Source organism: Lichtheimia ornata (assembly GCF_029851405.1).
Source record: "Lichtheimia ornata isolate CBS 291.66 chromosome Unknown scaffold00032, whole genome shotgun sequence".
Classification (NCBI taxonomy): domain Eukaryota; kingdom Fungi; phylum Mucoromycota; class Mucoromycetes; order Mucorales; family Lichtheimiaceae; genus Lichtheimia; species Lichtheimia ornata.
The window spans coordinates 269,825-292,079 of NW_026695352.1; the positions used below are offsets into that span (position 1 = coordinate 269,825).

Here is a 22,255-nt window from a genome sequence, read left to right on the forward strand (position 1 = left end):
TATGGCTACCAGTAAACAAAGAAGGTCTCGGTCATGATTGTTTTCACTTTGATCGCCCAATTAGGAAATCCACACAGCGATGCATGAAACAGCCGCTTTGACCCGACGTCGAGTCCAAGGGCATCTCTTTCTCTTCTCTCTTTTAACTTTCTATAGACATTCCCCCATTTATCTCTTTTTCTACTACACGTAACAACTTGCAGCTTTCTTTCATCCCGTTGCATTCGAATCCATGGACATCTTTTCCAACATTGGTGGGAAGCGACATGGCCATAAAAAGACGACCAACAAACAACATGGCCGATCAGCGTCATCGCGACCACCACCGTTGACGACCAACTTTTCCCAACAGAGCATATTGAGTATCCTGAGCACACCTCGTTCGACATCGACGCATGAGCACTCTTTGACTGAGAGTCCAGAGGACACACAGCAACATGACTTCTCGCCTGGTAAGGCATTGTTTGTGTGACACACTCACTCAACAACTCAACATTGTTTATTAGGATCATCCACGCATAGTCTACAATCTGAAGGTGGAGGACGATCTTCATTATCGAGTGGAAGGAATCGACCCTCTGATCAAGAGATTGAACGCATGTTTGCACAAGCAGCTGTAAGTGTTATAGCCATCGTTGTCAAGGAGATCAACACACTCACTCATACATACAACTTGTTGGTATATCTAGAGCCGCCTCAATTTGAATCTAGGAGATGCTGGTCTACGTGCATTGCCAGTGGATAAGAAATGGTGGATCCTTTGTAATGAGAACCAAGGAGCTGCTGCTACTTCAACCTCAACTGCCGATCGCACCAAATCATCATCTCATCACCATCACCACCATCACCCCACTACGCATCATAGCAACAATCATACCGAAGATAAATCAGCACCTGGTTATTATATCCAGTCATTCTCATCACACAAGAAAACACATCCAGCTGCACGCACGCTGTCTGATTTGGCTGTGAGATTAAGAACAATGCCCCTAAGGTATTGATTGATGTATGCATATGCATATGCAGGATCTTGCTGACATTTTATCCAACTCCTATAGTTGGGTCCGTCAATTTATCCAAGAACGAGGGATGCAGGTCATCTCCAAGGAACTTACACGCATCAATCAGCAACATGAAAGGTAGGCTTATTACATTGGATACATCATCATTGGTCTTACGTTGTATGCTTTAGGAAAACAAATGACTGCCAGCTTGAACTTGAGATTATCAAATGCTTAAGATCTATGCTCAACAATACGGTAGGTGATATACAATTTGGGGGTCACGTACATATAAGCTCATGACGTAAATATGTAGTATGGTATCCAAGAAGCACTTCACGCACCACATTGTATCCAAAGTTTGACGTCTTCATTATTGTCACCATTCATGTTGGTGCGGCGGATGGCATGCGAGGCGTTGACATTCATGTGCTACTGTGAACCACCAGCAGGCCACTCAGCTGTGCTCAAAGGATTGGAATTTACAAGCAAAGGAGAGACATCAGGACGGTTTAGTGGTTATCTGCATGCATTACTTGAAATGTTGGATGGCCGTGGGAAGATGGGATCGCGTGTTGGGGCAAGCAAAGCATACAAGGCATTGAATATGAATGACGATCCCGAAACCCAGATGATAGAATATGCAGTAAGTATAGGAAAAAGGTGCCATAACAAGTTCATAGCCTGAACCTTGATGTTTTCTAGGTGGCCAATATGCTATTGATCAATGCATTGGTGGATCCAGATACTACAGAAGATGTTGACCAACGAGTGACATTGAGGAGCCAGCTATACCAAGGTGGCCTTGATCGCGTATTTGCCAAGATGAATACTTTGAACAATGAATTGTTGGTTCGCAAGATCAAGGAATTCCATCAATTTGAGGAACGTGATAAGGCTACCATTTATGGGGGACTTGTGAGTGGCGATCAGGAGCCAAGTGACATTTTGGAAAAGCTCATCACTGCAACAAATGGAACACGTGCCTATCGCTCGCTACAATGCATATTGCAACAACTGCTACTGCTACAGCAAGATCCAAGCAAAAGGTAAAGGATAATACATAGGTCCTTTTTCAACGTGGTCCTCATACTTTGATTATAGAAATCGTTGTTGGCAAGTGGTAGAATCGTTAGTCAGTAGTATGTCTGCTGAATGTGATTTGGATGATTTGGAGAACACGTATGGTGTCAATGTCGGGACTCTGATATCCAAATTTGCCGATGAGGATGAATTGAATCGAGCACTACAAGAAGCTGAAGATTCCAAGGCAATGGCACAACAAGCTTTGGAACGTGAAGCAGAGCTCAAATTACAAGTCGATGCAAAGAGCGGTAAGTTAAAGAACAGCATACAGGTTCAGGACATGATGATAATTGATTATTGTTTGGATGTAGATGGATTAGTTGGGCAACTCAAAGTGAAGAACGAGGCACTAGAACGCATGTTACGAGTCGCCAACCAAACCAACAGCGTGCTTCAGCAAAGACTCGGTGATTTGGAAGTTGAGCATCAGCATACGTTGGAAGCCATGGATGCACAAATCAAACGACTCTATGAGACCATCAAGAAATTGACCGACCATAATCGATCATCACCTGACAGCAAGAACAAAGCGAAGAAAGCGGGAGACATCAAGATGTGGAATGTCCCTAATGCAGAATACGATCCAGAAAACAAAACGTTATCGGTAAGTGTGATGCACTCATTTGTATTATGCAATCTAATGATGTCTTTATGAACATTTAGGTCGATCCAAATGAAGAGCCTATTCCAGTGGGGCAATCCAAAGGCCTATCCGAGTCATTTAAAAAGTCATTGAGATCCAAACTTGGTACACGTGTCAACACTTTGGTGAGACGAGGAGCTAGTGAGGATGACAACAAGCAACGTCGAGGGAATCTTGCACGAGTTTCAAGTCTTCGCAGCTTAAGGAAACAATCAAGCATAAAGGATGATACCAGCACTGATGGATCTAAGCCTGCAAAAGAAGAGGAGGTTATTCAAGATGATACATCAGCTGTGAGCAGCAATCAATCCATCAACCAACCAATGTCCATTTCACCTGTTACAGCAGCTCCTCCACCACCTCCACCACCTCCACCGCCACCACCAATGCCATCATCAGCAGAATCTATTGGTGTATCTTCACCACCCCCTCCACCACCACCTCCACCTCCACCAATATTGCCTTCCGTTCAAGCAACAGCTGCTGCAACTCCTCCACCACCTCCACCACCACCTCCTCCTCCACCAGCAGGCTCTGGTTCCAATCCATCATCACCACCACCTCCGCCACCACCTCCCAATTCTGATGCTAGCTCTAGTCCACAGATACCAGGTATTGGATCGCCCACTATAGCCACCACACTTGGCATGGCCAGCCGTAAACCATGTGCTTTTCAACCTAAGCAGCGTCGAAATTTGTCGAATGGGAAAAGATGAATTTGACCAACGTGGCAAACAGGTGTGGAGTCATATGGAGAAGGATGATGCTACTACTACTACTACTGCTGCTACAACAAATGATCAAGAATCATCATCATCCTTTGAACAATCAATCGAGTATCCCTCCACCACCACCTCCACCTCCACCAATATTGCCTTCCGTTCAAGCAACAGCTGCTGCAACTCCTCCACCACCTCCACCACCACCTCCTCCTCCACCAGCAGGCTCTGGTTCCAATCCATCATCACCACCACCTCCGCCACCACCTCCCAATTCTGATGCTAGCTCTAGTCCACAGATACCAGGTATTGGATCGCCCACTATAGCCACCACACTTGGCATGGCCAGCCGTAAACCATGTGCTTTTCAACCTAAGCAGCGTCTGAAATTTGTCGAATGGGAAAAGATGAATTTGACCAACATTAGCCAAACGGTGTGGAGTCATATGGAGAAGGATGATGCTACTACTACTACTACTGCTGCTACAACAAATGATCAAGAATCATCATCATCCTTTGAACAATCAATCGAGTATCAGCTTGCTGAAGCGGGTGTTTTCAAGGATATTGAACGACTCTTTGCACAAAAGACACCTACTGCAAAGAAACCACAGCAGCCCAAAGGACCTGTGCAAATCATTGACGCTAAGAAAGCCAAGAACATGTGTAAGTGTATCCATGGAATGACGTTGTTTACATGTATTTATTCGACTTTTAGATATTGTGTTGAAGAACATTGAAAAGGCTATACCGTTCCCGGAGATCAAACCACGCATTATCAACATGGATCCTTACTTTGATGATGAGCAGATCTTGTCAACTCTCTTAAAGAATGCACCCACCATGGAAGAAATCGGCAAACTCAAGCCATATCTTGATGCTTCAGAGGCAGAGCTCTCGACATTATCCATGCCTGATCGTTTTGCATTACAGGTTTGTTGTTGTATATCTCTATGCATACTACACGTGACTAAGAGCCATCATCATTAGACGCTGGAAATCCCTCGCTTTCAACAACGTCTTGAGTGCATGCTGTTCAAATCGGTCTTTTGGGAAAAGTATCAAAACCTGAATTCGGTGAGTCTTTTACTTGATCCATAGCTATACGATGGCTTACCTCTATTCAAAGCAATTGACAGCTGTATCGGATGCTTCTGAATCAGTCAAGCATGCAAAGCACTTCAAGCAGCTACTCCAGGTAACAACTTCAGCTGATAGTATCGTGATTTAACGCTAATGTGGATGTAATTACATAGCTGATCCTGCTTATTGGCAACTTTTTGAATGGAAACACGTTCCGTGGTGGTGCTTTTGGTATACGTATTGCTAGCATCAACAAGGTAAGGAGATTTGAATCTCGTGATGTGAAACCGAATCATTCATCAGGCGTATCGCAATAGCTGGTAGACACCAAGGGCATTGCAGGAACAATGACGCTTTTACATTTCCTTGTTGAGACGACACAAAAGGTTTTCCCATCCATCACCGGTTTTCTTGGAGAATTAAAAGCGTGCGAAGATGCCTGCAAAGGTGATTACATCCTCTCTTCATGCTTAATTTATTATAACTCACACACATACACCTATGTTTAGTCTCTAAAGCTGAGGTGCAAAGCGAATTTCAGGAACTCAAGACGGGCTTTAGCTTGATTGAAAAAGAGCTCAAGACGCAAGGTGTTGACACGGATGCATTATTAAACGATAAACAAGTGGAGGAAGATGATGATGATGCTCAGCAAGTGGATGATGAAGACAATGATACCTTTCGAACCGTTATTCGTGAGTTTTACAAGGAAGCCACCAAACGATTCAAGCGACTCGAGCTATTGCGACAAGAATCCATGTCTGCCTATGAAGCCGTTGTCAAGTACTATGGTGAAGATCCCGGCAAATTACATCCAGATGCTTTCTTTGGTATCTTTAAGGAGTTCGTTACTAGCTGGGAGGTAAAATCCATGATCTCTCTTTCTCGTTTTTCATCACTCACTCACTCATCCATGATTTAGAAATGCCAAGCAAACATTGATGAGGAGCGTCAAAAGCAAGAACATGTTGAAAAGCAAAAGAAGATGCGTGAAATGCGCAAAAAAGGAACTAAGAGTGGCGTAGAGATGGGTATGTACATCGATCAAATCGATCACGTGTCATGCTCTACTCACAATCATTATCATTGCTAGGCCCCAATCGTGATGAAATGGAACACTTGTTGGCTCAATTAAAGAATCGGCCCGTATCAGCAAAGCCATTGAGACGTAAACGAGCATCAGCACGCCATGACATCAACACCAACGCTCGCTCAATTTATGGCACAGACTCGGTGATGTTGCAAGCTGAAAGTTTACTGCGTTCGATCCAAGCCGAGGACAATGATATGGATGACAAAGAGAATGAAGACCATGGTGCAGGAGGAATTATCGAAAACGATGATGATGATGATGAACGACTCACCAACACGTACAGCACTGAAGATGATGCTTGGATTGAGGAAGAGGAAGAGGATCGAACAAGCACTACTGGCAGCAGCACTAGTATTAGCAGCATCAGTGGATCACCTAGTCCTGTCAGCGATAAAGAAGGAACCCAATCGCATTTGGATGTACACAAAGCACCATCATTGCGACAAAAGCATTCATTACACGTGAGAAAGAAACGAAGTTTGCGTCGCCCTATGGTGGATAAACCAGGTCGTCGTAGTATACGTAAATCATAATCCTAGATACCAGCTAATACCCTTCTCCTATACATAATCCCACTTTTTTTATGATCAAGAGCTTGTAAAATGATATTCATTACTGTATGTAAAAGTAAAATCTTGGTGTTTTGATATGCAAATTGATATATCTCAAACGTGATGTATATGCAAAACGCTATGTAAACATGCTTTTCATTATACTGTACGACGAACGAAGCGAACTTGATAGGGCGGGTGTGCAGTAACAAGCACCACCTCCTGTGGAAGAAACCTTTTGAGGTTCAAGGGCACAGGACAACCTTCATCATCCAAACGTGGCTCAATTGTGCATCGTGCAAAAACACGCGAGAATACGTTGAACATGTGAACTTCGGCCTATATGATACACATGATGCAGGTTAGCATGTATGGGTGTAAAGATTTATGCTCAACGTGGTGATTACCAAATAGCTTCCAGGGCATAAACGTCTATGGATGATTTTAGCATCTCGTATCCATAGCAACCTTGATCTCCATCATGATCAATTACCTTCCCCATCCAAAGTTGTATTGATCACGATCCTCGATTTTGGATTTGGCTGATGCTGTAAATGTCTCTGTCTTATCGAGGAAGCGTTCGGGTCGAAAGACGTGTGGTTCAGGATACACATCAGGATTCATGTGCATAGCAACCATATTGGATGCGATGATAGCACCTTTTGGAATGATTTTGTTTCGCCATACAACTATAAATGTGGCCGTCAGCCACATGATCAACATCGAAAAACCTCAAACTTACTATCCTCAGACGCCACATGTGTTACTCCTAGAGGTGTGGTGGGTCGAAAACGCATACATTCCTTCTGAACAGCGATCATGTATGGGAAATGATCTCGATCGTTAAACATTGGCATCCGCTTATGGGTCTCAATAAAATGGTCGAGCTCTCGCTGGATCTTGCGCTGAACATCTGGTTTCACTGACAAGATGCCAAATGCCCATCCAATGGTCATGGTCGTGGTATCCGTTCCAGCAAAAAGGAGATCATCTATATATACATACATCCATCAATGAACACGTCGAAGGATTGATCCGGATACTTACTCAATGTCACAATGGCTGTGGCTTCATCAATATCGCCAGCATGCACCGATTCTAGCAACGCGGTTGCCATGCAATCTTTTCCATCATTATGGGCATCCAGCATCCATTCTCGTATCCAGGCATCACGCTCCTTCTCGATATGCTTTGCATAAGCTTTCTTGCCACCAATCAAGTGATCAAGAAATGACAACACCGGGAGATATTGGGAAATCATGTACTTGAGACCCGTGAACTCCGTGTTGTATTCTATAAGGTGATCACATTTTTTGAAGATTGGATCATCGGTAGATGCTGCACGTATACCAAAGCAGTTGAGCATCATATAGTTGAGCGATAAACGCAAAACATGATCATATGGATCAATGTTGTTTCCAGTCGCGAGAGCATTGACCATTTCCTCAGTCTCCTTGCACATATCTGGAAGCCTTTTGTTCACGCTGTTTGGTCCAAGAATAGTGGTTGCTATGTAATGTTAAGGAAGATGGATGACGACGTGAGTCAAATTTGCCCGTGTGCCCCATCCTGGTTAGCTTACCAATACCGCGAGCCTTCTTCCATGATTTGCTATTAGTGTCGGCAAAGACAACACCTCTACATAATACTTGTGTCATTATAGTCATTCAAAAATCCTATCATTTGGATGCACAAACCTCCCATTGTGAGCGTAGATCTTCGTCAAGTATTTGTTGTATGGCCTATTGGCTGCCAAACTACCGTTGGTTCCCAACACTTCTTGTGCAATAAAAGGATCAGCTATGCTAACCATTTGCTTGACACCCATTTGGATAAAGATGATTGGCCCTTGATTCGTTGTGGAATGATCAGCTTTCATGCAACCCGAAATTACCCCCCCCCCCTATTCGCGTATTGTTGTACCATAACGTTTATGCCATTGGCAAAATGTCTCGATAGTGTTGGGCCCCAAGTTGAAAAGATGACCTACGTTGTATATGTCATGAATGAGCATAGGCCAACAAGAAATCCACTTTTGCGGAAAACATACCGAAATATGGAAGAGCAAACCTTGGAGAAGGGAGTTTGCTGTTCCTGCTTTTGCTAGCAGATACATATCCTTGCAAGCGTGAAATGATCCAAAGCACTGCTACAGCACCAGCAATGGGACCCAACGTCGTTTTCTTTTTAATGACCCAAGCACGAAGTGGGTCAACTATAGTAGTAAGACGAAGATCCATGATGACTTTTCTTGACGTGAGGTATTAGGTAGACAATAAAAGATGCAAAGGAAAAAGCAAGATACGAGTTGAAATGGGGTAAGGGTATATATTGTGTGGCAGAAATTTAAGTTCACAAAGTACGTATACATGCTTAATGTGGATTGCAATTGACTTTTACAACCTCGGCTCTTTCCTTGCCAAGGTAAAAGCCATTCTCATGGCTGTGGCTCGGCTGCCAATCACAAGAGGTATACCTTTTCATACCACGTCCGTTTTCAGCTAATATGGGCTTAGGAGCAAGCGTGTGTATCACTAACAATGCAACATGGACAACATCATCTGGATTTATGCGTGGCTGAAGGTCAACTCCATCTTGGCATTTACATGGCTGAAGGCAAACACTGCTCCGGTGGTATGTCAAATTGTATTAAACCCACCATAAGGGGCAATTTTGCCCATAGTAGAATGTATCCCATTATCCGGTTTTCAATAGCTTAAATGCTATGGTCGCTATATTTGATGGTGATGTAATATAGATGCAAAGTGAAAAAGAATTGCTAAGCTGATTTTTCCGTACGACGTACGAAACGGACTTGATATGGCGGGTGCGCGGTAACAATCACCACCTCTGGCTGTGGGAGAAATCTTTCGAGGTCTAAAGGCACAGGACAACCTTCATCATCCACCCGCGGCTCAATCGTGCATCGCGCAAAGACATGGGTAAATGCATTGAACATGTGAACTTCAGCCTATATGATACGTATGATGCACGTTAGTATGCATGTATGGATGATGTTATCATGCTCAATGTTGTGATTACCAGATAGCTTCCAGGGCATAAACGTCTATGGATGATTTTAGCATCTCGTATCCATAGCAACGTTGATCTCCATCATCATCAATTACCTTCCCCAACCAAAGTTGTATTGATCACGATCCTCAATTTTCGATTTAGCTGATGCTGTAAATGTCTCTGTCTTATCGAGGAAGCGTTCGGGTCGAAAGACGTGTGGTTCAGGATACACATCAGGATTCTTATGCATAGCAACCATGTTGGACGCGATGATAGCACCTTTTGGAATGATTTTGTTTCGCCATACAACTATAAATGTGGCCGTCAATCACATGATCAACATCGAAGGACTCAAACTTACTATCCTCAGATGCGACATGTGTTACTCCTAGAGGTGTGGTGGGTCGAAAACGCATACATTCCTTCTGAACAGCGATCATGTATGGGAATTGATCTCGATCGGTAAAGATTGGCATCCGCTTATGGGTCTCAATAAAATGGTCGAGCTCTTGTTGTATCTTGCGTTGAACATCTGGTTTCACTGACAAGATGCCAAATGCCCATCCAATAGTCACGGCGGCGGTATCCGTACCAGCAAAAAGGAGATCAGCTATATCCACATCATTGAACAATAGGATCATCAAAGCATTCATCCGGATACTTACCCAGTGTCACAATGGCTGTGGCTTCATCAATGTCACCATGATGCACCGATTCTAGCAACGCCGTTGCCATGCAATCTTTTCCATCATTATGGGCATTCAACATCCATTCTCGGAGCCATGCATCACGCTCCTTCTCGATATGCATTGCGTAAGTTTTCTCGCCACCGATCAAGTAATCAAGGAATGACAACACTGGAAGGTATTCAGAGATCATATACTTGATACCCGTGTACACCATGGTATACTTTATAAGGTATACACATTTTTTGAAGATTGGATCATCCGTAGATGCTGCACGTATACCAAAGCAGTTGAGCAGCATATAGTTGAGCGATAAACGCAAAATGTGATCAGATGGATCGATGTTTTTTCCAGTCGCGAGAGCATTAACCAGTTCCTCGGTTTCGTTGCCCATTTCGGGAAGCTTTTTGTTCACGTTGTTCGGTCCAAGAATAGTCGTTGCTATGTATAACGGGAATGTTAAGGAAGGTGGATGACGACATTGAGTCAAATTTGCCCTTGTGTCTCATTCTGGTTATAGTTTAGCTTACCAATGCCGCGTGCCTTCCTCCATGATTTGCTCTTAGTTTCGGCAAAGACAACCCCTCTATATGTACAACACGAGCGTATGACCATAAACATAGAGCCACATACGTCATTAAATGCATACACGAATCCATACATTTGGATGCGCATACCTCCCATTTTTACCAAACAGCTTCGTCATGTACTTGTTGTATGGCCTATTTGCTGCCAAACTACCATTGGTTCCCAACACTTCTTGTGCAATAAAGGGATCAGATATGCTGACCATTTGCTTGACACCCATTTGGATAAGGATGATTGGCCCTTGATTTGGTGTGGAAGGATCAGTTTTTATGCTACCCGGTTAACTCTATTCGCGTATTGTTGTACCATAACGTTTATGCCAATGACCAAATGTCTCAATAGTATTGGGTCCCAAGTTAAAAAGATGGCCTACGTTGTCATGAGTAAGGATGATCCACACGTTTGCCGAAAGCATACCGAAATATGGAAGAGCAAACCTTGGAGAGGGAAGCTTGCTGTTGCTGCTTTTGCTAGCAGTTACATATCCTTGCAAGCGTGAAATGATCCAAATCACTGCTACAGCACCAGCAATGGGACCCAACGTCGTTTTCTTTTTAACAGCCCAAGCACGAAGTGGATCAGCCATAGTAAGACGAAGATCCATGATGACTTTTCTTGACGTGAAGTATTAGGTAGACAACGAAAGACACAAAGGAAAAAGTAGAATACAGGTTGAAATGGGGTAAGGATATTTATATCGTGGCTGAATTCGATTTTAAGTTCATGCAGTATATGCTTAATGAGGGTAATGCAATTGACTTTTGCAACCTAGGCTATTCCCTTGTCAACGTATGACCATTTCATAGTTATGGATCGGTTGCCAATCACCACAGGAGGTATACCATTTCATGCATGTGCCATGTCACCTCCGTTTGCAGTCAATACAGGCTTAGAAGCAAGCGTGTGGATCACTGCTAACTATGCAACACGGTAAAAGCTATCTGGACGTATCCATAGCTGAAGGTAAACATCACTGCAGGCATGTCCATGAATACAAATAAAGGACTCGTGGCGTCTCAAATTCTCTTCAAAATCCAAAGGGACAATTTTGCCCATTGTAGAATGTATCTCCATTATCAGTTTTATGATAGCTTATTGCCATGATCTACATATTTGATGATGATATCGAGGCCAAAATAGAAAATTACTAGGCTTATTCTTCTTTACGACGCACGAAACGGACTTGATATGGAGGAGGTGCAGTAATAACCACTACTTCTGGTAGTGGGAGAAAGCTTACAAGATCCAAAGGCACAAGGTTACCTCCATCATCCAAACGAGGCTCAATGCTGCACTTTGCAAACACGCGCGAGAATACATTGAATAGATGGACTTCAGCCTAAACAATACACGTGATGCAGGTTAGCACGCATGGATCACGAAATGCTATGTTATGCTCAATGTGATTACCAAATAGCTTCCAGGGCATAAACGTCTATGGATGATTTTAGCATCTCGTATCCATAGCAACGTTGACCTCCATCATCATTGATTACCTTCCCCAACCAAAGTTGTATTGATCACGATCCTCGATTTTCGATTTGGCTGATGCTGTAAATGTCTCTGTTTTATCAAGGAAGCGTTCGGGTCGAAAGACGTGTGGCTCAGGATACACATCAGGATTCATATGCATAGCAACCATGTTTGTTACGATCGATGCGCTTTTGGGAATGATTTTGTCTTTCCATACAACTATGTAGCAGTGGTTAAAAACCCGCTTGTATGCCGTAACAACAAATGACAAGTGACCAACTTACTATTCTCAGATGCCTCATGTGGCAATCCTAGTGGTGTGGTGGGTCGAAAACGCATACACTCTTTCTGCACAGCGATCATATATGGGAATTGGTCTCGATCAGTAAACATCGGCATCCGCTTATGGGTTTCAATAAAGTGATCGAGCTCTTGTTGTATCTTGCGTTGAACCTCTGGTTTTACCGATAAGATGCCAAATGCCCACGCGAGGGTCACAGCCGTGGTATCCATGCCAGCACCAACGAGATCAGCTATGTATATGCATCAATGACCAAATTAACACCCATCATGCAAGATAACCGAGAAGATACTCACAAATGGTCACGATGGCCGTGAGTTCATCAATTTCACCAGATTCCACAGATTCCATCAACGCTGTTGCTATGCATTCTTTGCGATCCTTATAGGCCTCCATGATCCATTCTCGATACCATGCATCATTTTCGGTTTCAATATGCTTTGCGTACTGCTTTTCGCCACCAATCAAGCCATCAATAAACGATAACACTGGTAGGTATCCACTGATGGTATACTTGATATTAGTGAAATGTACGCCTGTTTTCACAAGATACACCGTTTTCTTGAAGAGAGGATCGTTGGTCGATGTTGTGCGTTTACCAAAACAGCTGAGCGTCATATAGTTGAGCGACAAAAGTAAAAGATCTTGGGATGGATCAATGTTATTCCCTGTTGCAAGGCGCTCAACCAGCTCATCGGCGTCACTGCACATCTCCGGGAGCCTTTTGTTTATATTATTCGGGCCGAGAACGGTGGTAGCTATAGCAATGTGCATGAATAAACAATGCTGTACTGGGACTTTGTGTACTTTACTCACCAATGGCGCGTGCCCTCCTCCATGTTTTGGTATTGGTATTGGCAAAGATGACTCCTCTATATGTAAAAAGCGGTCAGATGATCGCGCGTTTGTATGACAAAGTCATGCCAGACCCCCTCTCACGTTTCACAAACCTTCCATTCTTGCTGTAAATCTTGGTCATGAACTTGTCGAAAGGCCTGTTGGATGCCAGACTACCTTTGGTACCAAGCACTTCATGTGCAATAAAGGGATCGGAGATGCTCACCATTTGCTTGACACCCGTTTGGATAAGGATAATGGGTCCTTAATACGAGATGGCATATAACAATTCATCATCAGCCTTTGTGTTACCCGGGATATTCTATATGAAAAACGTTCTTATTTACCATATTGCTTATGCCATTGAGCAAACGTCTTTGGAAGATTAGTACCCAAGCTGAAAAGATGGCCTACGTGAATGATAGTGTTGGTTCATCAAGATGTCTGAGTAGATGTCTAAACGTACCAAAATAAGGAAGAGCAAATCTTGGAGAAGGTAGTTTGCTGCTGTTGGAACCAGCTTTTGCATGTGCTCTCAAACGCGAGACGATCCAAAGGACTGCTACTGCACCAGCAATGGGTCCCAACGTCGATTTCTTTTTAATAACCCAATCGCGAAACGGGTTAATTACCGTAGCGATACTAAGATCCATCGTATCCTTTGTTATTAAGTTTGTAAAACGAGATGCAAAGGGTAAAAAGAAGAGCAACAAGTGCGCAAAGGGGCTCGGAAGAGCTACTTTTTATGTGGCTGAAATTTAAGGTTATGTATGCATTGCAGATAAGTTTAATGAAAATGATGCGATTTACTAATACAATCTAATTTTTGGATTTCTTGCCCTTGCCTAGATATAATGGTTTGCCCTTCATCTTGTTGTAGCCACCCAATTCAGCAGATGATGCAGCAGTGTTCGACTTCTTATTTCTTTTCCTTCCACCCATGCCGTACTTGGCATCCTTGCTTTGTCGCTTCTTGCTCTTTTCCATCTTGCCACCAGTCTTTTGCTTTTTGTTGGGAGTCGTAGCACTTTCCAATGCAATATCGAAATCGTCGTTGGTTGTGAGATCACCGCCACCATCTTTCCGTTCTGTATTATAAAAACAGTCAATGGGATGATCGTTACACTTTTCGGGTTCTCATTACTTACTTCGCTTGAGTAACTTGATCTTCTCCAGCGTTTCGGATTTCTCCTTTTGTCGTTGCAATTGCCTCTCAACTTGCACCTTCTTGCCGAATTTCTTAAGCTTGCGTTGCAATTTGGCATCTTCTGCGGCCTTAACTCGAGCGTCTTCATTCACCAGTCGTTGACGGATCTATCACACAAATATCCATTATTACCCAGAATACCCAAATCCAAATGCCTTTTACCATACCTTAGCCATATGCTCATCACTCTTGATCATCTCTGCAAAGTAATCATCGGGTCGTGAGAAGGGGACACCAGCATCAATGATCTTGTCTCTGGCAATCTGAGCTGCTTCGAGAGCTTGTTGATAGAATGCCAATTCACGTGCCATATCGTCTTTGATATCTTCAATCACAAGGGGCTCTGAGGATGTCACAGTCAACGTTTCGATCCATGGCAAGTTCTTGAGCTTGATCTCTTCGGTCAGTCGCTGCAATTCAGCCTATGAACACACAACGATCGTCAGTGTCAAACTCTAGATCGCGTCGTTTAATAGTAGTACCTCGTTGTTGATCGGTTGACGTTTCTCTCGCTTAGGGCGTTGTGTTTGATCGACCAATTCCTCTTCCAATTCCTCTTCGGATTCCTCGTCCTCGTCCTCCTGATCGTCTTCAGATTCTTCGGCCTCGTCGTCTAAAGGAACAGCGATCGGTGCTTCTTCGTCGTCGTCTTCCACCTCTTCCTCGACAATAGCTTGCTCAACAGCCTCAGTAGGTTCTTGTTCTTCTTGAAGAGCCTTTCGTTTCTCCAATCGCTTGAGTTTGCTTTTTGATGGCTTCTTGATGCCCATAGTGTGTGTATGTAAAGAGTATATGTAGGTAGACAAGAAGGTCAAAAGGTCAAAAATTTGCTGGATTTTTTGGGCGGACAAAGTCCTCCACTGTGACACCTACAACCAATACATTTCCATGCAGCAATAGCACCCTCTTCCACTATCATAGACTTGTTTTGGGGCTTAAGAGAATAAAGTACAACTCAACCCACAAGCAGTCTATTTGAACAATAACTCAATCCAAGTGCTTGAAATGCCATCGTTTAGTTGACGTTCATTTTCCTTCACTGAAACATGATGAAATTCAGAGTATGGCTACTAAACCAACAAGTCGAGTCTACTTGCATGTTAATGATGGAATCATGACTATTATGACATGGAGGATATACTTGTCTTTTGCATTGATCAAATCAATCAGGGCTGATGTTGACGCTGTATGAAAGGGGCCCTTACATAATCCACATCACTCAAACGAGTTACTTCCTATCATGAATGCAGCATAATTTTTATACTTCATTACATCCATCTACATGAATGGCGTAACTTTTTTGGATGTAGAATAGCGTAGCCGTAATCGACTTACAATACCAGCGCTCTCATTATTGTTGAAGTCGAGAATGACATCGCTAGAGACATGTCCTCACAAATGGTGGTGTATCATTCGTTCATAGAATAGGATGAAAGTCGCTTTTAGCAGCATTGATGTCGTCTTTTTGATTGCCAAGAATCAGGGTAACCTATCGTACATGTTACCAACATCCATCACTTTTTGTAACCATGCTTCATGCACCCTGTTTTGTTCAAACTCAGACAGGCATCATGTTCTCTCACCGTTATCAAAGCCTCGAGTATCACAATGACAACCACGACAATGAAAGTGGAATAACAATGAACGTGATGTGGGTTACACACTTTTAAGAATGATTGGATAGGAGGTATTCGGGTGACAGCATCCTTTTATTATGCAACCTGGGCGTTTGGACTTCTGTACTCATAAAGAGGAAAAAAGGAATAAAGCGTGAGCTGAAAAGTTGGATCGAAAACCTACACCAGGATCGGATTTGGTAATGTATCAAAAAGTTTGGGTGGGATGATTGTCCATGCAAAAGCCTAACAATGAACCTGACTAAATAAGGCAGCAACCGGCAATATCAAACGTCAAACAATGTCGCTCACCATATATCCTATAAGAGCATACCCATCACAATCAGCAATCAAAGACCATCATTATTGGCAGCATGACGCAAATGGCAAAGCGCATCAACAACACACGCTATTAAATGAGTATCACAGGATTGTATTGGGGGCATGCATTGATTCGTTTTTATTGAGATCTATATAACAAATGTTGTTGATGGAAGAATAGAGCAATTAGAGAGCAGTAGGGAAAGGAGGTGGGCATGCATCTTGGGGATAGCGCTTTTCAGCCTTGAGCTTGACAGCATCCTTAATCTTGATATACTGATCATCGAATCCAGGCACTGAACCCTTGATGAACAACAAGTTCTCAGAAGGATCCACCTTCACAACCTATCCCCAATGGTCAAAATCGATTTCATTTCATTATCCCCATCTTTCATATTACTCACCTTGAGATTTTGAACAGTGACACTGTTTCCACCCATACGGCCAGCCATCTTTTTACCCTTGAACACCTTGCTTGGCCACTACAACCCAATTACCAATATCAGCCAATTGTCCTTCTGTATACGATTGATGATACATACCTTGCGTTGACCCGTTGAACCAGCAGAACGGTGAGACAATGAATGACCGTGAGATGCAGGTTGACCAGCAAAGTTCCATCGCTTCATGACACCAGCAAAACCTTTACCGATCCTAGATACAAGAAATGGATGAATATCACATGACCCCCTCCCCATCCACAAATCCACTTACGAAGGAGCAGTGACATCAACGTATTGACCGGTGACAAAATGAGTTGCTCGTAGTTCAGTACCCAAGGGAAGCATGGCATCTTCAGTGACACGGAATTCAGCGAGCTTTTGACGCAAACCGACACCCAACTTTTTGAAATGCTCTATTAAGGGCTTGGATACGTTCTTTTCCTTCTTGATGGTGCTGCCGATCTGGAGTGCCGAGTATCCATTCTTTTCAACTGTACGAACATCCGTGACAATAACATCCTCCAACTATGTAGCGTATAGGGTAAATAAATAAAGACCTCGGCTGCTCTTTGTTGTTGTTATGACTTACTTGAAGAACTGTGATAGGCATACGCACACCCTTGTCATCCCACATTGAAGTCATGCCCTTTTTACGAGCAATCACACCTGTTCGAATCGATTGAGGGGTCCACGAAGAAGAAGAAGCAGCGGTGGCATTGTCTGTAGGTGCAGCTTGTTGAGCGGCTTTTGTGGTGTGAATGGCAGCTGTCTTGGTCCATTGCATAGCAGGAGTAGCCAATGCTCGGCCCACCAATGAAGAATGGCTCCACAATTTCAAGGACATTGGGACGTGTATGTTTGTAAAGGAACAAGGAGTGGGAAATAAGTGTGGCCTGTGGTTGACACCTCTTGCTGATGCTGCTGCTTCTTTCAAGCTCACATTTTGGCCCCCAGCTTCAACTCTTCGCCCCCGCTTGGTGACTGGGTGGCTTTGATCTCAAGGTTGTCAAAGCGTCGCTGACCTTCTTTATTCGTCCTTTTTTCAAATACCTTGACATTCCTGCAACATGGCCCCAAAGCGATCTCGAGACGATACCACCGTTGACGACTCAACACCTACAAAGAAGCAATTGTTGGAGAACAAATCAGCCCTCAACGCTATCCGATTACCGAGCGAAGCTCATTCACCTGCTTCAGACAACGAAGACTTTCGAATCATTACCGGCACTTATGAACGTATCCTCTATGGTATCAACGCCTATTGGGAGAAGGAGAATGGATCGGTAAGCATTGATAACATATGATAGCGAATGGACACGTGATCTAATGATTGAGTGTGGACGATCATGCATGCATTAGACAAAGATCAAAATGCAACCTGTTTTCATTGTTCCTGCACATACGGGATGTATCAAGACCGTAGCCGTTGGTGGTCAATTCCTAGCATCAGGAAGCACAGACGAGATCATTCGCTTATACGATGTCAAGAAACGCAAGGAATATGGATCATTGGGTGGTCAGCATTCAGGCGACCTCACAGATATTCAATTCTTTGGACGCTATATGCTTACGGCCAGCGACGATAAGACTATTTGCATTTGGAGGAAAAAGGATTGGGAATACCTCAAGACATTGAAGGGACACAAGTAAGTCATTGGATAAATGATGATTCATTGAAGAGTATACTAAGTATCCTTTTTCAGGGGTCGTGTTAATTCATTGGCCATTCATCCATCTGGCAAGATTGCACTCTCAGTATCAGCCGATAGAACAGCCATCGTATGGAATCTCATGACCGCACGTAAAGCAAGCCAAAACAAACTTGGACAAGGTAAATTGAATATCATGTGATATTATGCATGAATACACGGCTTATCATTGTTCATAGAGGGATTGTGCGTACGATGGAACAAGAGTGGAGACCATTATGCTATTATGTTTGACCGACAAATCAATATTTACAACGTCACAGTAAGTTTGGGGACAGTGGCAGGAGAATGGGACAAGATGGCTAAAGTGCGTCGTTGCTAGGATGCCGAAGTAGCAGTGTCAATTTCACAACGTTCACGGTTTTTGTGCATGCAATACTACACATCCAAGGCAGGCAAAGAATACTTGATTACTGGTAGCGAAGATCGGATCGCAAGGATTTGGGATGCATCCACTGGCGAGTCTGTGGTGGAGTTGAAGGGACATAAGCTACGTGTCAAGACACTCGCCGTGATCGAATCAAAACCAGGAGAATCCGACGAAGAAGTTGGTGTCCTTGTTACCGTATCATCCGATGGTATGATCAAATGTTGGGATATTGAAGCAGCCTTGGCCGGTGATGAGAATCCACTTTTTGGCGAATACGATACCAAGAGTCGAGTAACATGTTGCACTGCCCATCTTGGATTCAAGACCGTTGCATCATCATCATCAACAGCCACCAAGAATAGTAATAATAATGTAACAATAGCCGAGGAAAAGGAGGAGGATGAGGAAGAATAAACACACGCATGTTGATTGGGATTTGTTTTGTTGTTGTGTTCTTAGTATTTGCATTGAAAACAGAGAAGAGAGAACAAAAAAAAAGATGGGGGGCTGACCTGTGCTACCCATTTACGCCTTGCTTTTTAAAGCAAGGACCATGGATCATTCACACAAAGCTGCCAGCACGCCCTCTATGCCAGCTCCTTCGAGTCAAGTCGAGTCCACCATGAAACGTAACAAGTCCAGTAGAGCTTGCAAGGAATGTCGACGTAAAAAGGTGAGCTAATCTTGGGTAACGGGACATGCATAACATGGACGACTCACTTGTGGCGCAATGACCTAGATCAAGTGTAATGGAGAGAACCCTTGCGATCGCTGTCAACGAGCAGGGCAAACGTGCGTATTCGACGCAATATTCACTTCCAAGAGACCAACACAGCATAATTCACGGTTGAGGCAAGTGGATAACATGTTGATTGTATAAGCAAATACACTGATGATATGATTAGCCCGCCATCTTCAATCATAAGCACCAAGGTCGACAAAGAAAACCAGTGCTATAAGGCATCATTTCTATCACATGGTTAGTACGCCTCTCTAGTATTGAACATGAGGACTCATCAACAAACGACCATGCAGAGTATCAGTTGGGCGATGACAGCGCCATCTCAGTTAATGCAGCTGGGCGACCCTTCTATTTCCCGGATTGGACACGCCAACCTAATGCACCAATTACAACCGCAACAAATTGGGACACCACGCTCATCAACTTGTACTTTGATTCCATTCATCCCTTATTTCCAATTTTTCATCGTGCAACTTTCCATGTCCAACTACAACAAGGAAACATCCCAAAGCTACTTTTAAACGCCATCTACGCTGTGGCATATCTCTGCTACCAGTCAACGGAGCTCCAACAACATCTAACAACGATGGGATTTACTTGCTATGAATCAGCATTTTCTTTATTGGATGAATCCCTGGATATGCCGCGTTTATCCACAGTACAGGCACTGTTGTTGATGGTGAAATTCCAAGAACATGCTCGACCACCAGGTTATCAGTTTCGGATACAGCTGCTTATTGACATGGCCTATCGCACGTGTCAAAGTCTCAATTTATCACATCGATGGCATCAAGATCCCGTACACGCCGAAGTGGGCATTCGTGTTTTTGGGGCTGTTTACGCATACATGATATTGTTCAGGTAATGGATGCATCTATTATTGCTTTTTGATACTTGCACTAATCACTGTTGCCCAAAAAGTATTGAACAAGGCACCCCTCCTCCTCTCCATGATATCGACTTGCCTATTTTGTTACCGGATGAACATCAACAACAACCCATAGACGCTGAAGCCATCACCAGCTTTTTTACGCAATGCCAAATTATCCAGCTTCAAGGCAAGATTGCAAGTTTTTTGCGAGTCAAATACGGGAAAGAATCGAATGAAGAAATGACTTTGAATGAGGAATCAAAGCTACACAAACACCTCACAGAATGTCTCGACCGTATACAACAACGGCATAGCAACAATATCCATACCACGGCAAAAAGCAACATCCATGAAAAGGCATCCATGCTTATGGCTCACAATGTTCGCTGGTTACAAATATCACTCCACTTCACTACCATCTTGTTACATCGACCTTATGCGACGAGTGATTTGAAGGTTCGAGAAAAGTGTGTGGTTGCCGCATCAACATTGTGTCAATTAGTGGATGATTTGATCAAGTCCACAAGCAACGAAGCAGTTACGTTGTTTGGAATACCACGTGGACTACAGCAATTGATACATTGTATGGCAGCAAGCGTTACGATCCATCGACTTGTTCAATCATGTGAGGGGAAGAAGAAACGGGGCAACAGCAACAAATCCTCCAAACAAGTGGACAAGGCCTTGGATGTCATCCATACCCTATTGAAATCGCATAACAAGAATATTGCTCTTGACGACCAGGCACCCAAGATTAGCCAACAGCATTCACATTATCGATACTCAGCTCCATCCATGATGCAACACTATTCAACAACGTTGACGTCAGGCCACCAGCAGCAGCAACAACCATGTACCTTTGATGCCGTCAATGGCTTGCCACCCACGACAACACAATGGCTCTCATCAAAAAAGTCTTCCAAAATTGACACAAGCACGATGCAGCAATATGATGAAATGCTTCTTGCAGCACCATCTGATGTATCCACCTTAGGCGACCATGATGATGACCCTATGTCAATTGATAAACAACAGCATAGCATTTTGGATTTCACATGAGCTAGAAAAGTGATCATGTATATGGTTGATTGGAATTATAAAAGGAATGTGTATAGTGGGGTAATTTTTAATGAGGACAATTTGAGTATACAATATATGCGTGGAATAGTATATGGAAGGGGGGATGTGTTTAGAGGAGCGAAATTGCACCGGCAACAGCAGCCAAGACAATACCACCAACAGCGGTAGTAACAGAAGAGGCACCACTTTCACCATCAGAGGAAGAACCGCTATCTCCAGGCTTCGAGCCATCAGCATTGACACAAGCGCTAGAGTTAAAGTTGGAGGGGTTCTCGACAAAAGTGACATCCGTGCACTATATCAAATCATGGATTCGTTAGCATGAGAATCATTAAATGTTCTTTGTTTCTTCTTACCTGATACAAGGAACCATCACCACCGTCATAGGTGATTTGGATGGTGGCGTTGGTGCCAGCCTTGATATCGGTGCCATTGTTGGTGCTGACAGTGAGACAAGCATCACCAGGGTAGTTACGGCTACCAGAGCCGATCACAGTAGCATTGCTTCCAGTGAAATCAGAAGTAGAGGGGTTGCTGCTGGTGATCACCTTGACAGTGTACTTGTAAGAGGTATGGCCAGAGTTGATCTGGACAAAACCATTCTCCAAGGGAAACTCGGAACGCGAACCAACATTGTTGAAACCGCCACAAGGAGCTTGGGGTTCATTGTCCTCATTGAAACCACGTGTTTGAGGATAGGTCAATTGGAAATGAGCAGACACAGCCGAAATAGTGGCAGCACTCAATGCAATAAGGGAAAGGCGGACCATTGTTAAAACAAAGAAAGAAAGAGAGAGGGATCTTTTCCATTTGCTGCACC

The 22,255-nt window shown here is 43.5% G+C and overlaps 10 protein-coding genes across 10 annotated transcripts; 4 read left to right on the top strand and 6 right to left on the bottom strand.

Annotated features, from left to right (window-relative positions):
* Nucleotides 1–232: 232 nt before the first annotated feature.
* On the top strand, nt 233–3,446 carry O0I10_006950 (uncharacterized protein; the record flags this gene model as incomplete). Its single annotated transcript, XM_058486972.1, has 10 exons — nt 233–452; nt 507–616; nt 690–994; nt 1,059–1,139; nt 1,193–1,259; nt 1,318–1,647; nt 1,707–2,050; nt 2,106–2,335; nt 2,399–2,691; nt 2,751–3,446. 10 exons carry the CDS (start codon nt 233–235, stop codon nt 3,444–3,446), a joined length of 2,676 nt encoding a protein of 891 aa, XP_058342307.1.
* An 80-nt stretch (nt 3,447–3,526) lies between these two features.
* Nucleotides 3,527–6,158, top strand: O0I10_006951 (uncharacterized protein; the record flags this gene model as incomplete). The annotated part of the gene is made up of 9 exons (XM_058486973.1): nt 3,527–4,115; nt 4,168–4,382; nt 4,440–4,526; nt 4,579–4,647; nt 4,706–4,789; nt 4,850–4,979; nt 5,042–5,394; nt 5,455–5,563; nt 5,626–6,158. 9 exons carry the CDS (start codon nt 3,527–3,529, stop codon nt 6,156–6,158), a joined length of 2,169 nt encoding a protein of 722 aa, XP_058342308.1.
* Nucleotides 6,159–6,335: 177 nt separating this feature from the next.
* O0I10_006952 (uncharacterized protein) lies at nt 6,336–8,416 on the bottom strand (the record flags this gene model as incomplete). Its single annotated transcript, XM_058486974.1, has 9 exons — nt 6,336–6,515; nt 6,584–6,608; nt 6,670–6,865; nt 6,919–7,167; nt 7,224–7,685; nt 7,759–7,814; nt 7,874–8,024; nt 8,100–8,162; nt 8,227–8,416. 9 exons carry the CDS (start codon nt 8,414–8,416, stop codon nt 6,336–6,338), a joined length of 1,572 nt encoding a protein of 523 aa, XP_058342309.1.
* Nucleotides 8,417–8,955: 539 nt separating this feature from the next.
* On the bottom strand, nt 8,956–11,069 carry O0I10_006953 (uncharacterized protein; the record flags this gene model as incomplete). The annotated part of the gene is made up of 9 exons (XM_058486975.1): nt 8,956–9,147; nt 9,219–9,243; nt 9,305–9,500; nt 9,553–9,801; nt 9,857–10,318; nt 10,408–10,463; nt 10,555–10,705; nt 10,772–10,834; nt 10,883–11,069. 9 exons carry the CDS (start codon nt 11,067–11,069, stop codon nt 8,956–8,958), a joined length of 1,581 nt encoding a protein of 526 aa, XP_058342310.1.
* A 549-nt stretch (nt 11,070–11,618) lies between these two features.
* O0I10_006954 (uncharacterized protein) lies at nt 11,619–13,729 on the bottom strand (the record flags this gene model as incomplete). Its single annotated transcript, XM_058486976.1, has 9 exons — nt 11,619–11,804; nt 11,876–11,900; nt 11,962–12,157; nt 12,223–12,471; nt 12,536–12,997; nt 13,056–13,111; nt 13,190–13,340; nt 13,424–13,486; nt 13,543–13,729. The coding sequence occupies 9 exons, from the start codon at nt 13,727–13,729 to the stop codon at nt 11,619–11,621; spliced, it is 1,575 nt and encodes a 524-aa protein (XP_058342311.1).
* Nucleotides 13,730–13,895: 166 nt separating this feature from the next.
* On the bottom strand, nt 13,896–15,053 carry O0I10_006955 (uncharacterized protein; the record flags this gene model as incomplete). The annotated part of the gene is made up of 4 exons (XM_058486977.1): nt 13,896–14,164; nt 14,225–14,390; nt 14,451–14,705; nt 14,766–15,053. The coding sequence occupies 4 exons, from the start codon at nt 15,051–15,053 to the stop codon at nt 13,896–13,898; spliced, it is 978 nt and encodes a 325-aa protein (XP_058342312.1).
* A 1,353-nt stretch (nt 15,054–16,406) lies between these two features.
* O0I10_006956 (50S ribosomal protein L3) lies at nt 16,407–17,507 on the bottom strand (the record flags this gene model as incomplete). The annotated part of the gene is made up of 5 exons (XM_058486978.1): nt 16,407–16,565; nt 16,625–16,702; nt 16,763–16,874; nt 16,935–17,188; nt 17,253–17,507. The coding sequence occupies 5 exons, from the start codon at nt 17,505–17,507 to the stop codon at nt 16,407–16,409; spliced, it is 858 nt and encodes a 285-aa protein (XP_058342313.1).
* Nucleotides 17,508–17,730: 223 nt separating this feature from the next.
* Nucleotides 17,731–19,156, top strand: O0I10_006957 (uncharacterized protein; the record flags this gene model as incomplete). The annotated part of the gene is made up of 5 exons (XM_058486979.1): nt 17,731–17,946; nt 18,023–18,309; nt 18,367–18,494; nt 18,552–18,634; nt 18,695–19,156. The coding sequence occupies 5 exons, from the start codon at nt 17,731–17,733 to the stop codon at nt 19,154–19,156; spliced, it is 1,176 nt and encodes a 391-aa protein (XP_058342314.1).
* Nucleotides 19,157–19,295: 139 nt separating this feature from the next.
* Nucleotides 19,296–21,414, top strand: O0I10_006958 (uncharacterized protein; the record flags this gene model as incomplete). Its single annotated transcript, XM_058486980.1, has 5 exons — nt 19,296–19,415; nt 19,482–19,594; nt 19,648–19,721; nt 19,778–20,345; nt 20,406–21,414. The coding sequence occupies 5 exons, from the start codon at nt 19,296–19,298 to the stop codon at nt 21,412–21,414; spliced, it is 1,884 nt and encodes a 627-aa protein (XP_058342315.1).
* A 130-nt stretch (nt 21,415–21,544) lies between these two features.
* O0I10_006959 (uncharacterized protein) lies at nt 21,545–22,205 on the bottom strand (the record flags this gene model as incomplete). Its single annotated transcript, XM_058486981.1, has 2 exons — nt 21,545–21,730; nt 21,792–22,205. 2 exons carry the CDS (start codon nt 22,203–22,205, stop codon nt 21,545–21,547), a joined length of 600 nt encoding a protein of 199 aa, XP_058342316.1.
* Between the last annotated feature and the right edge of the window lie 50 nt (nt 22,206–22,255).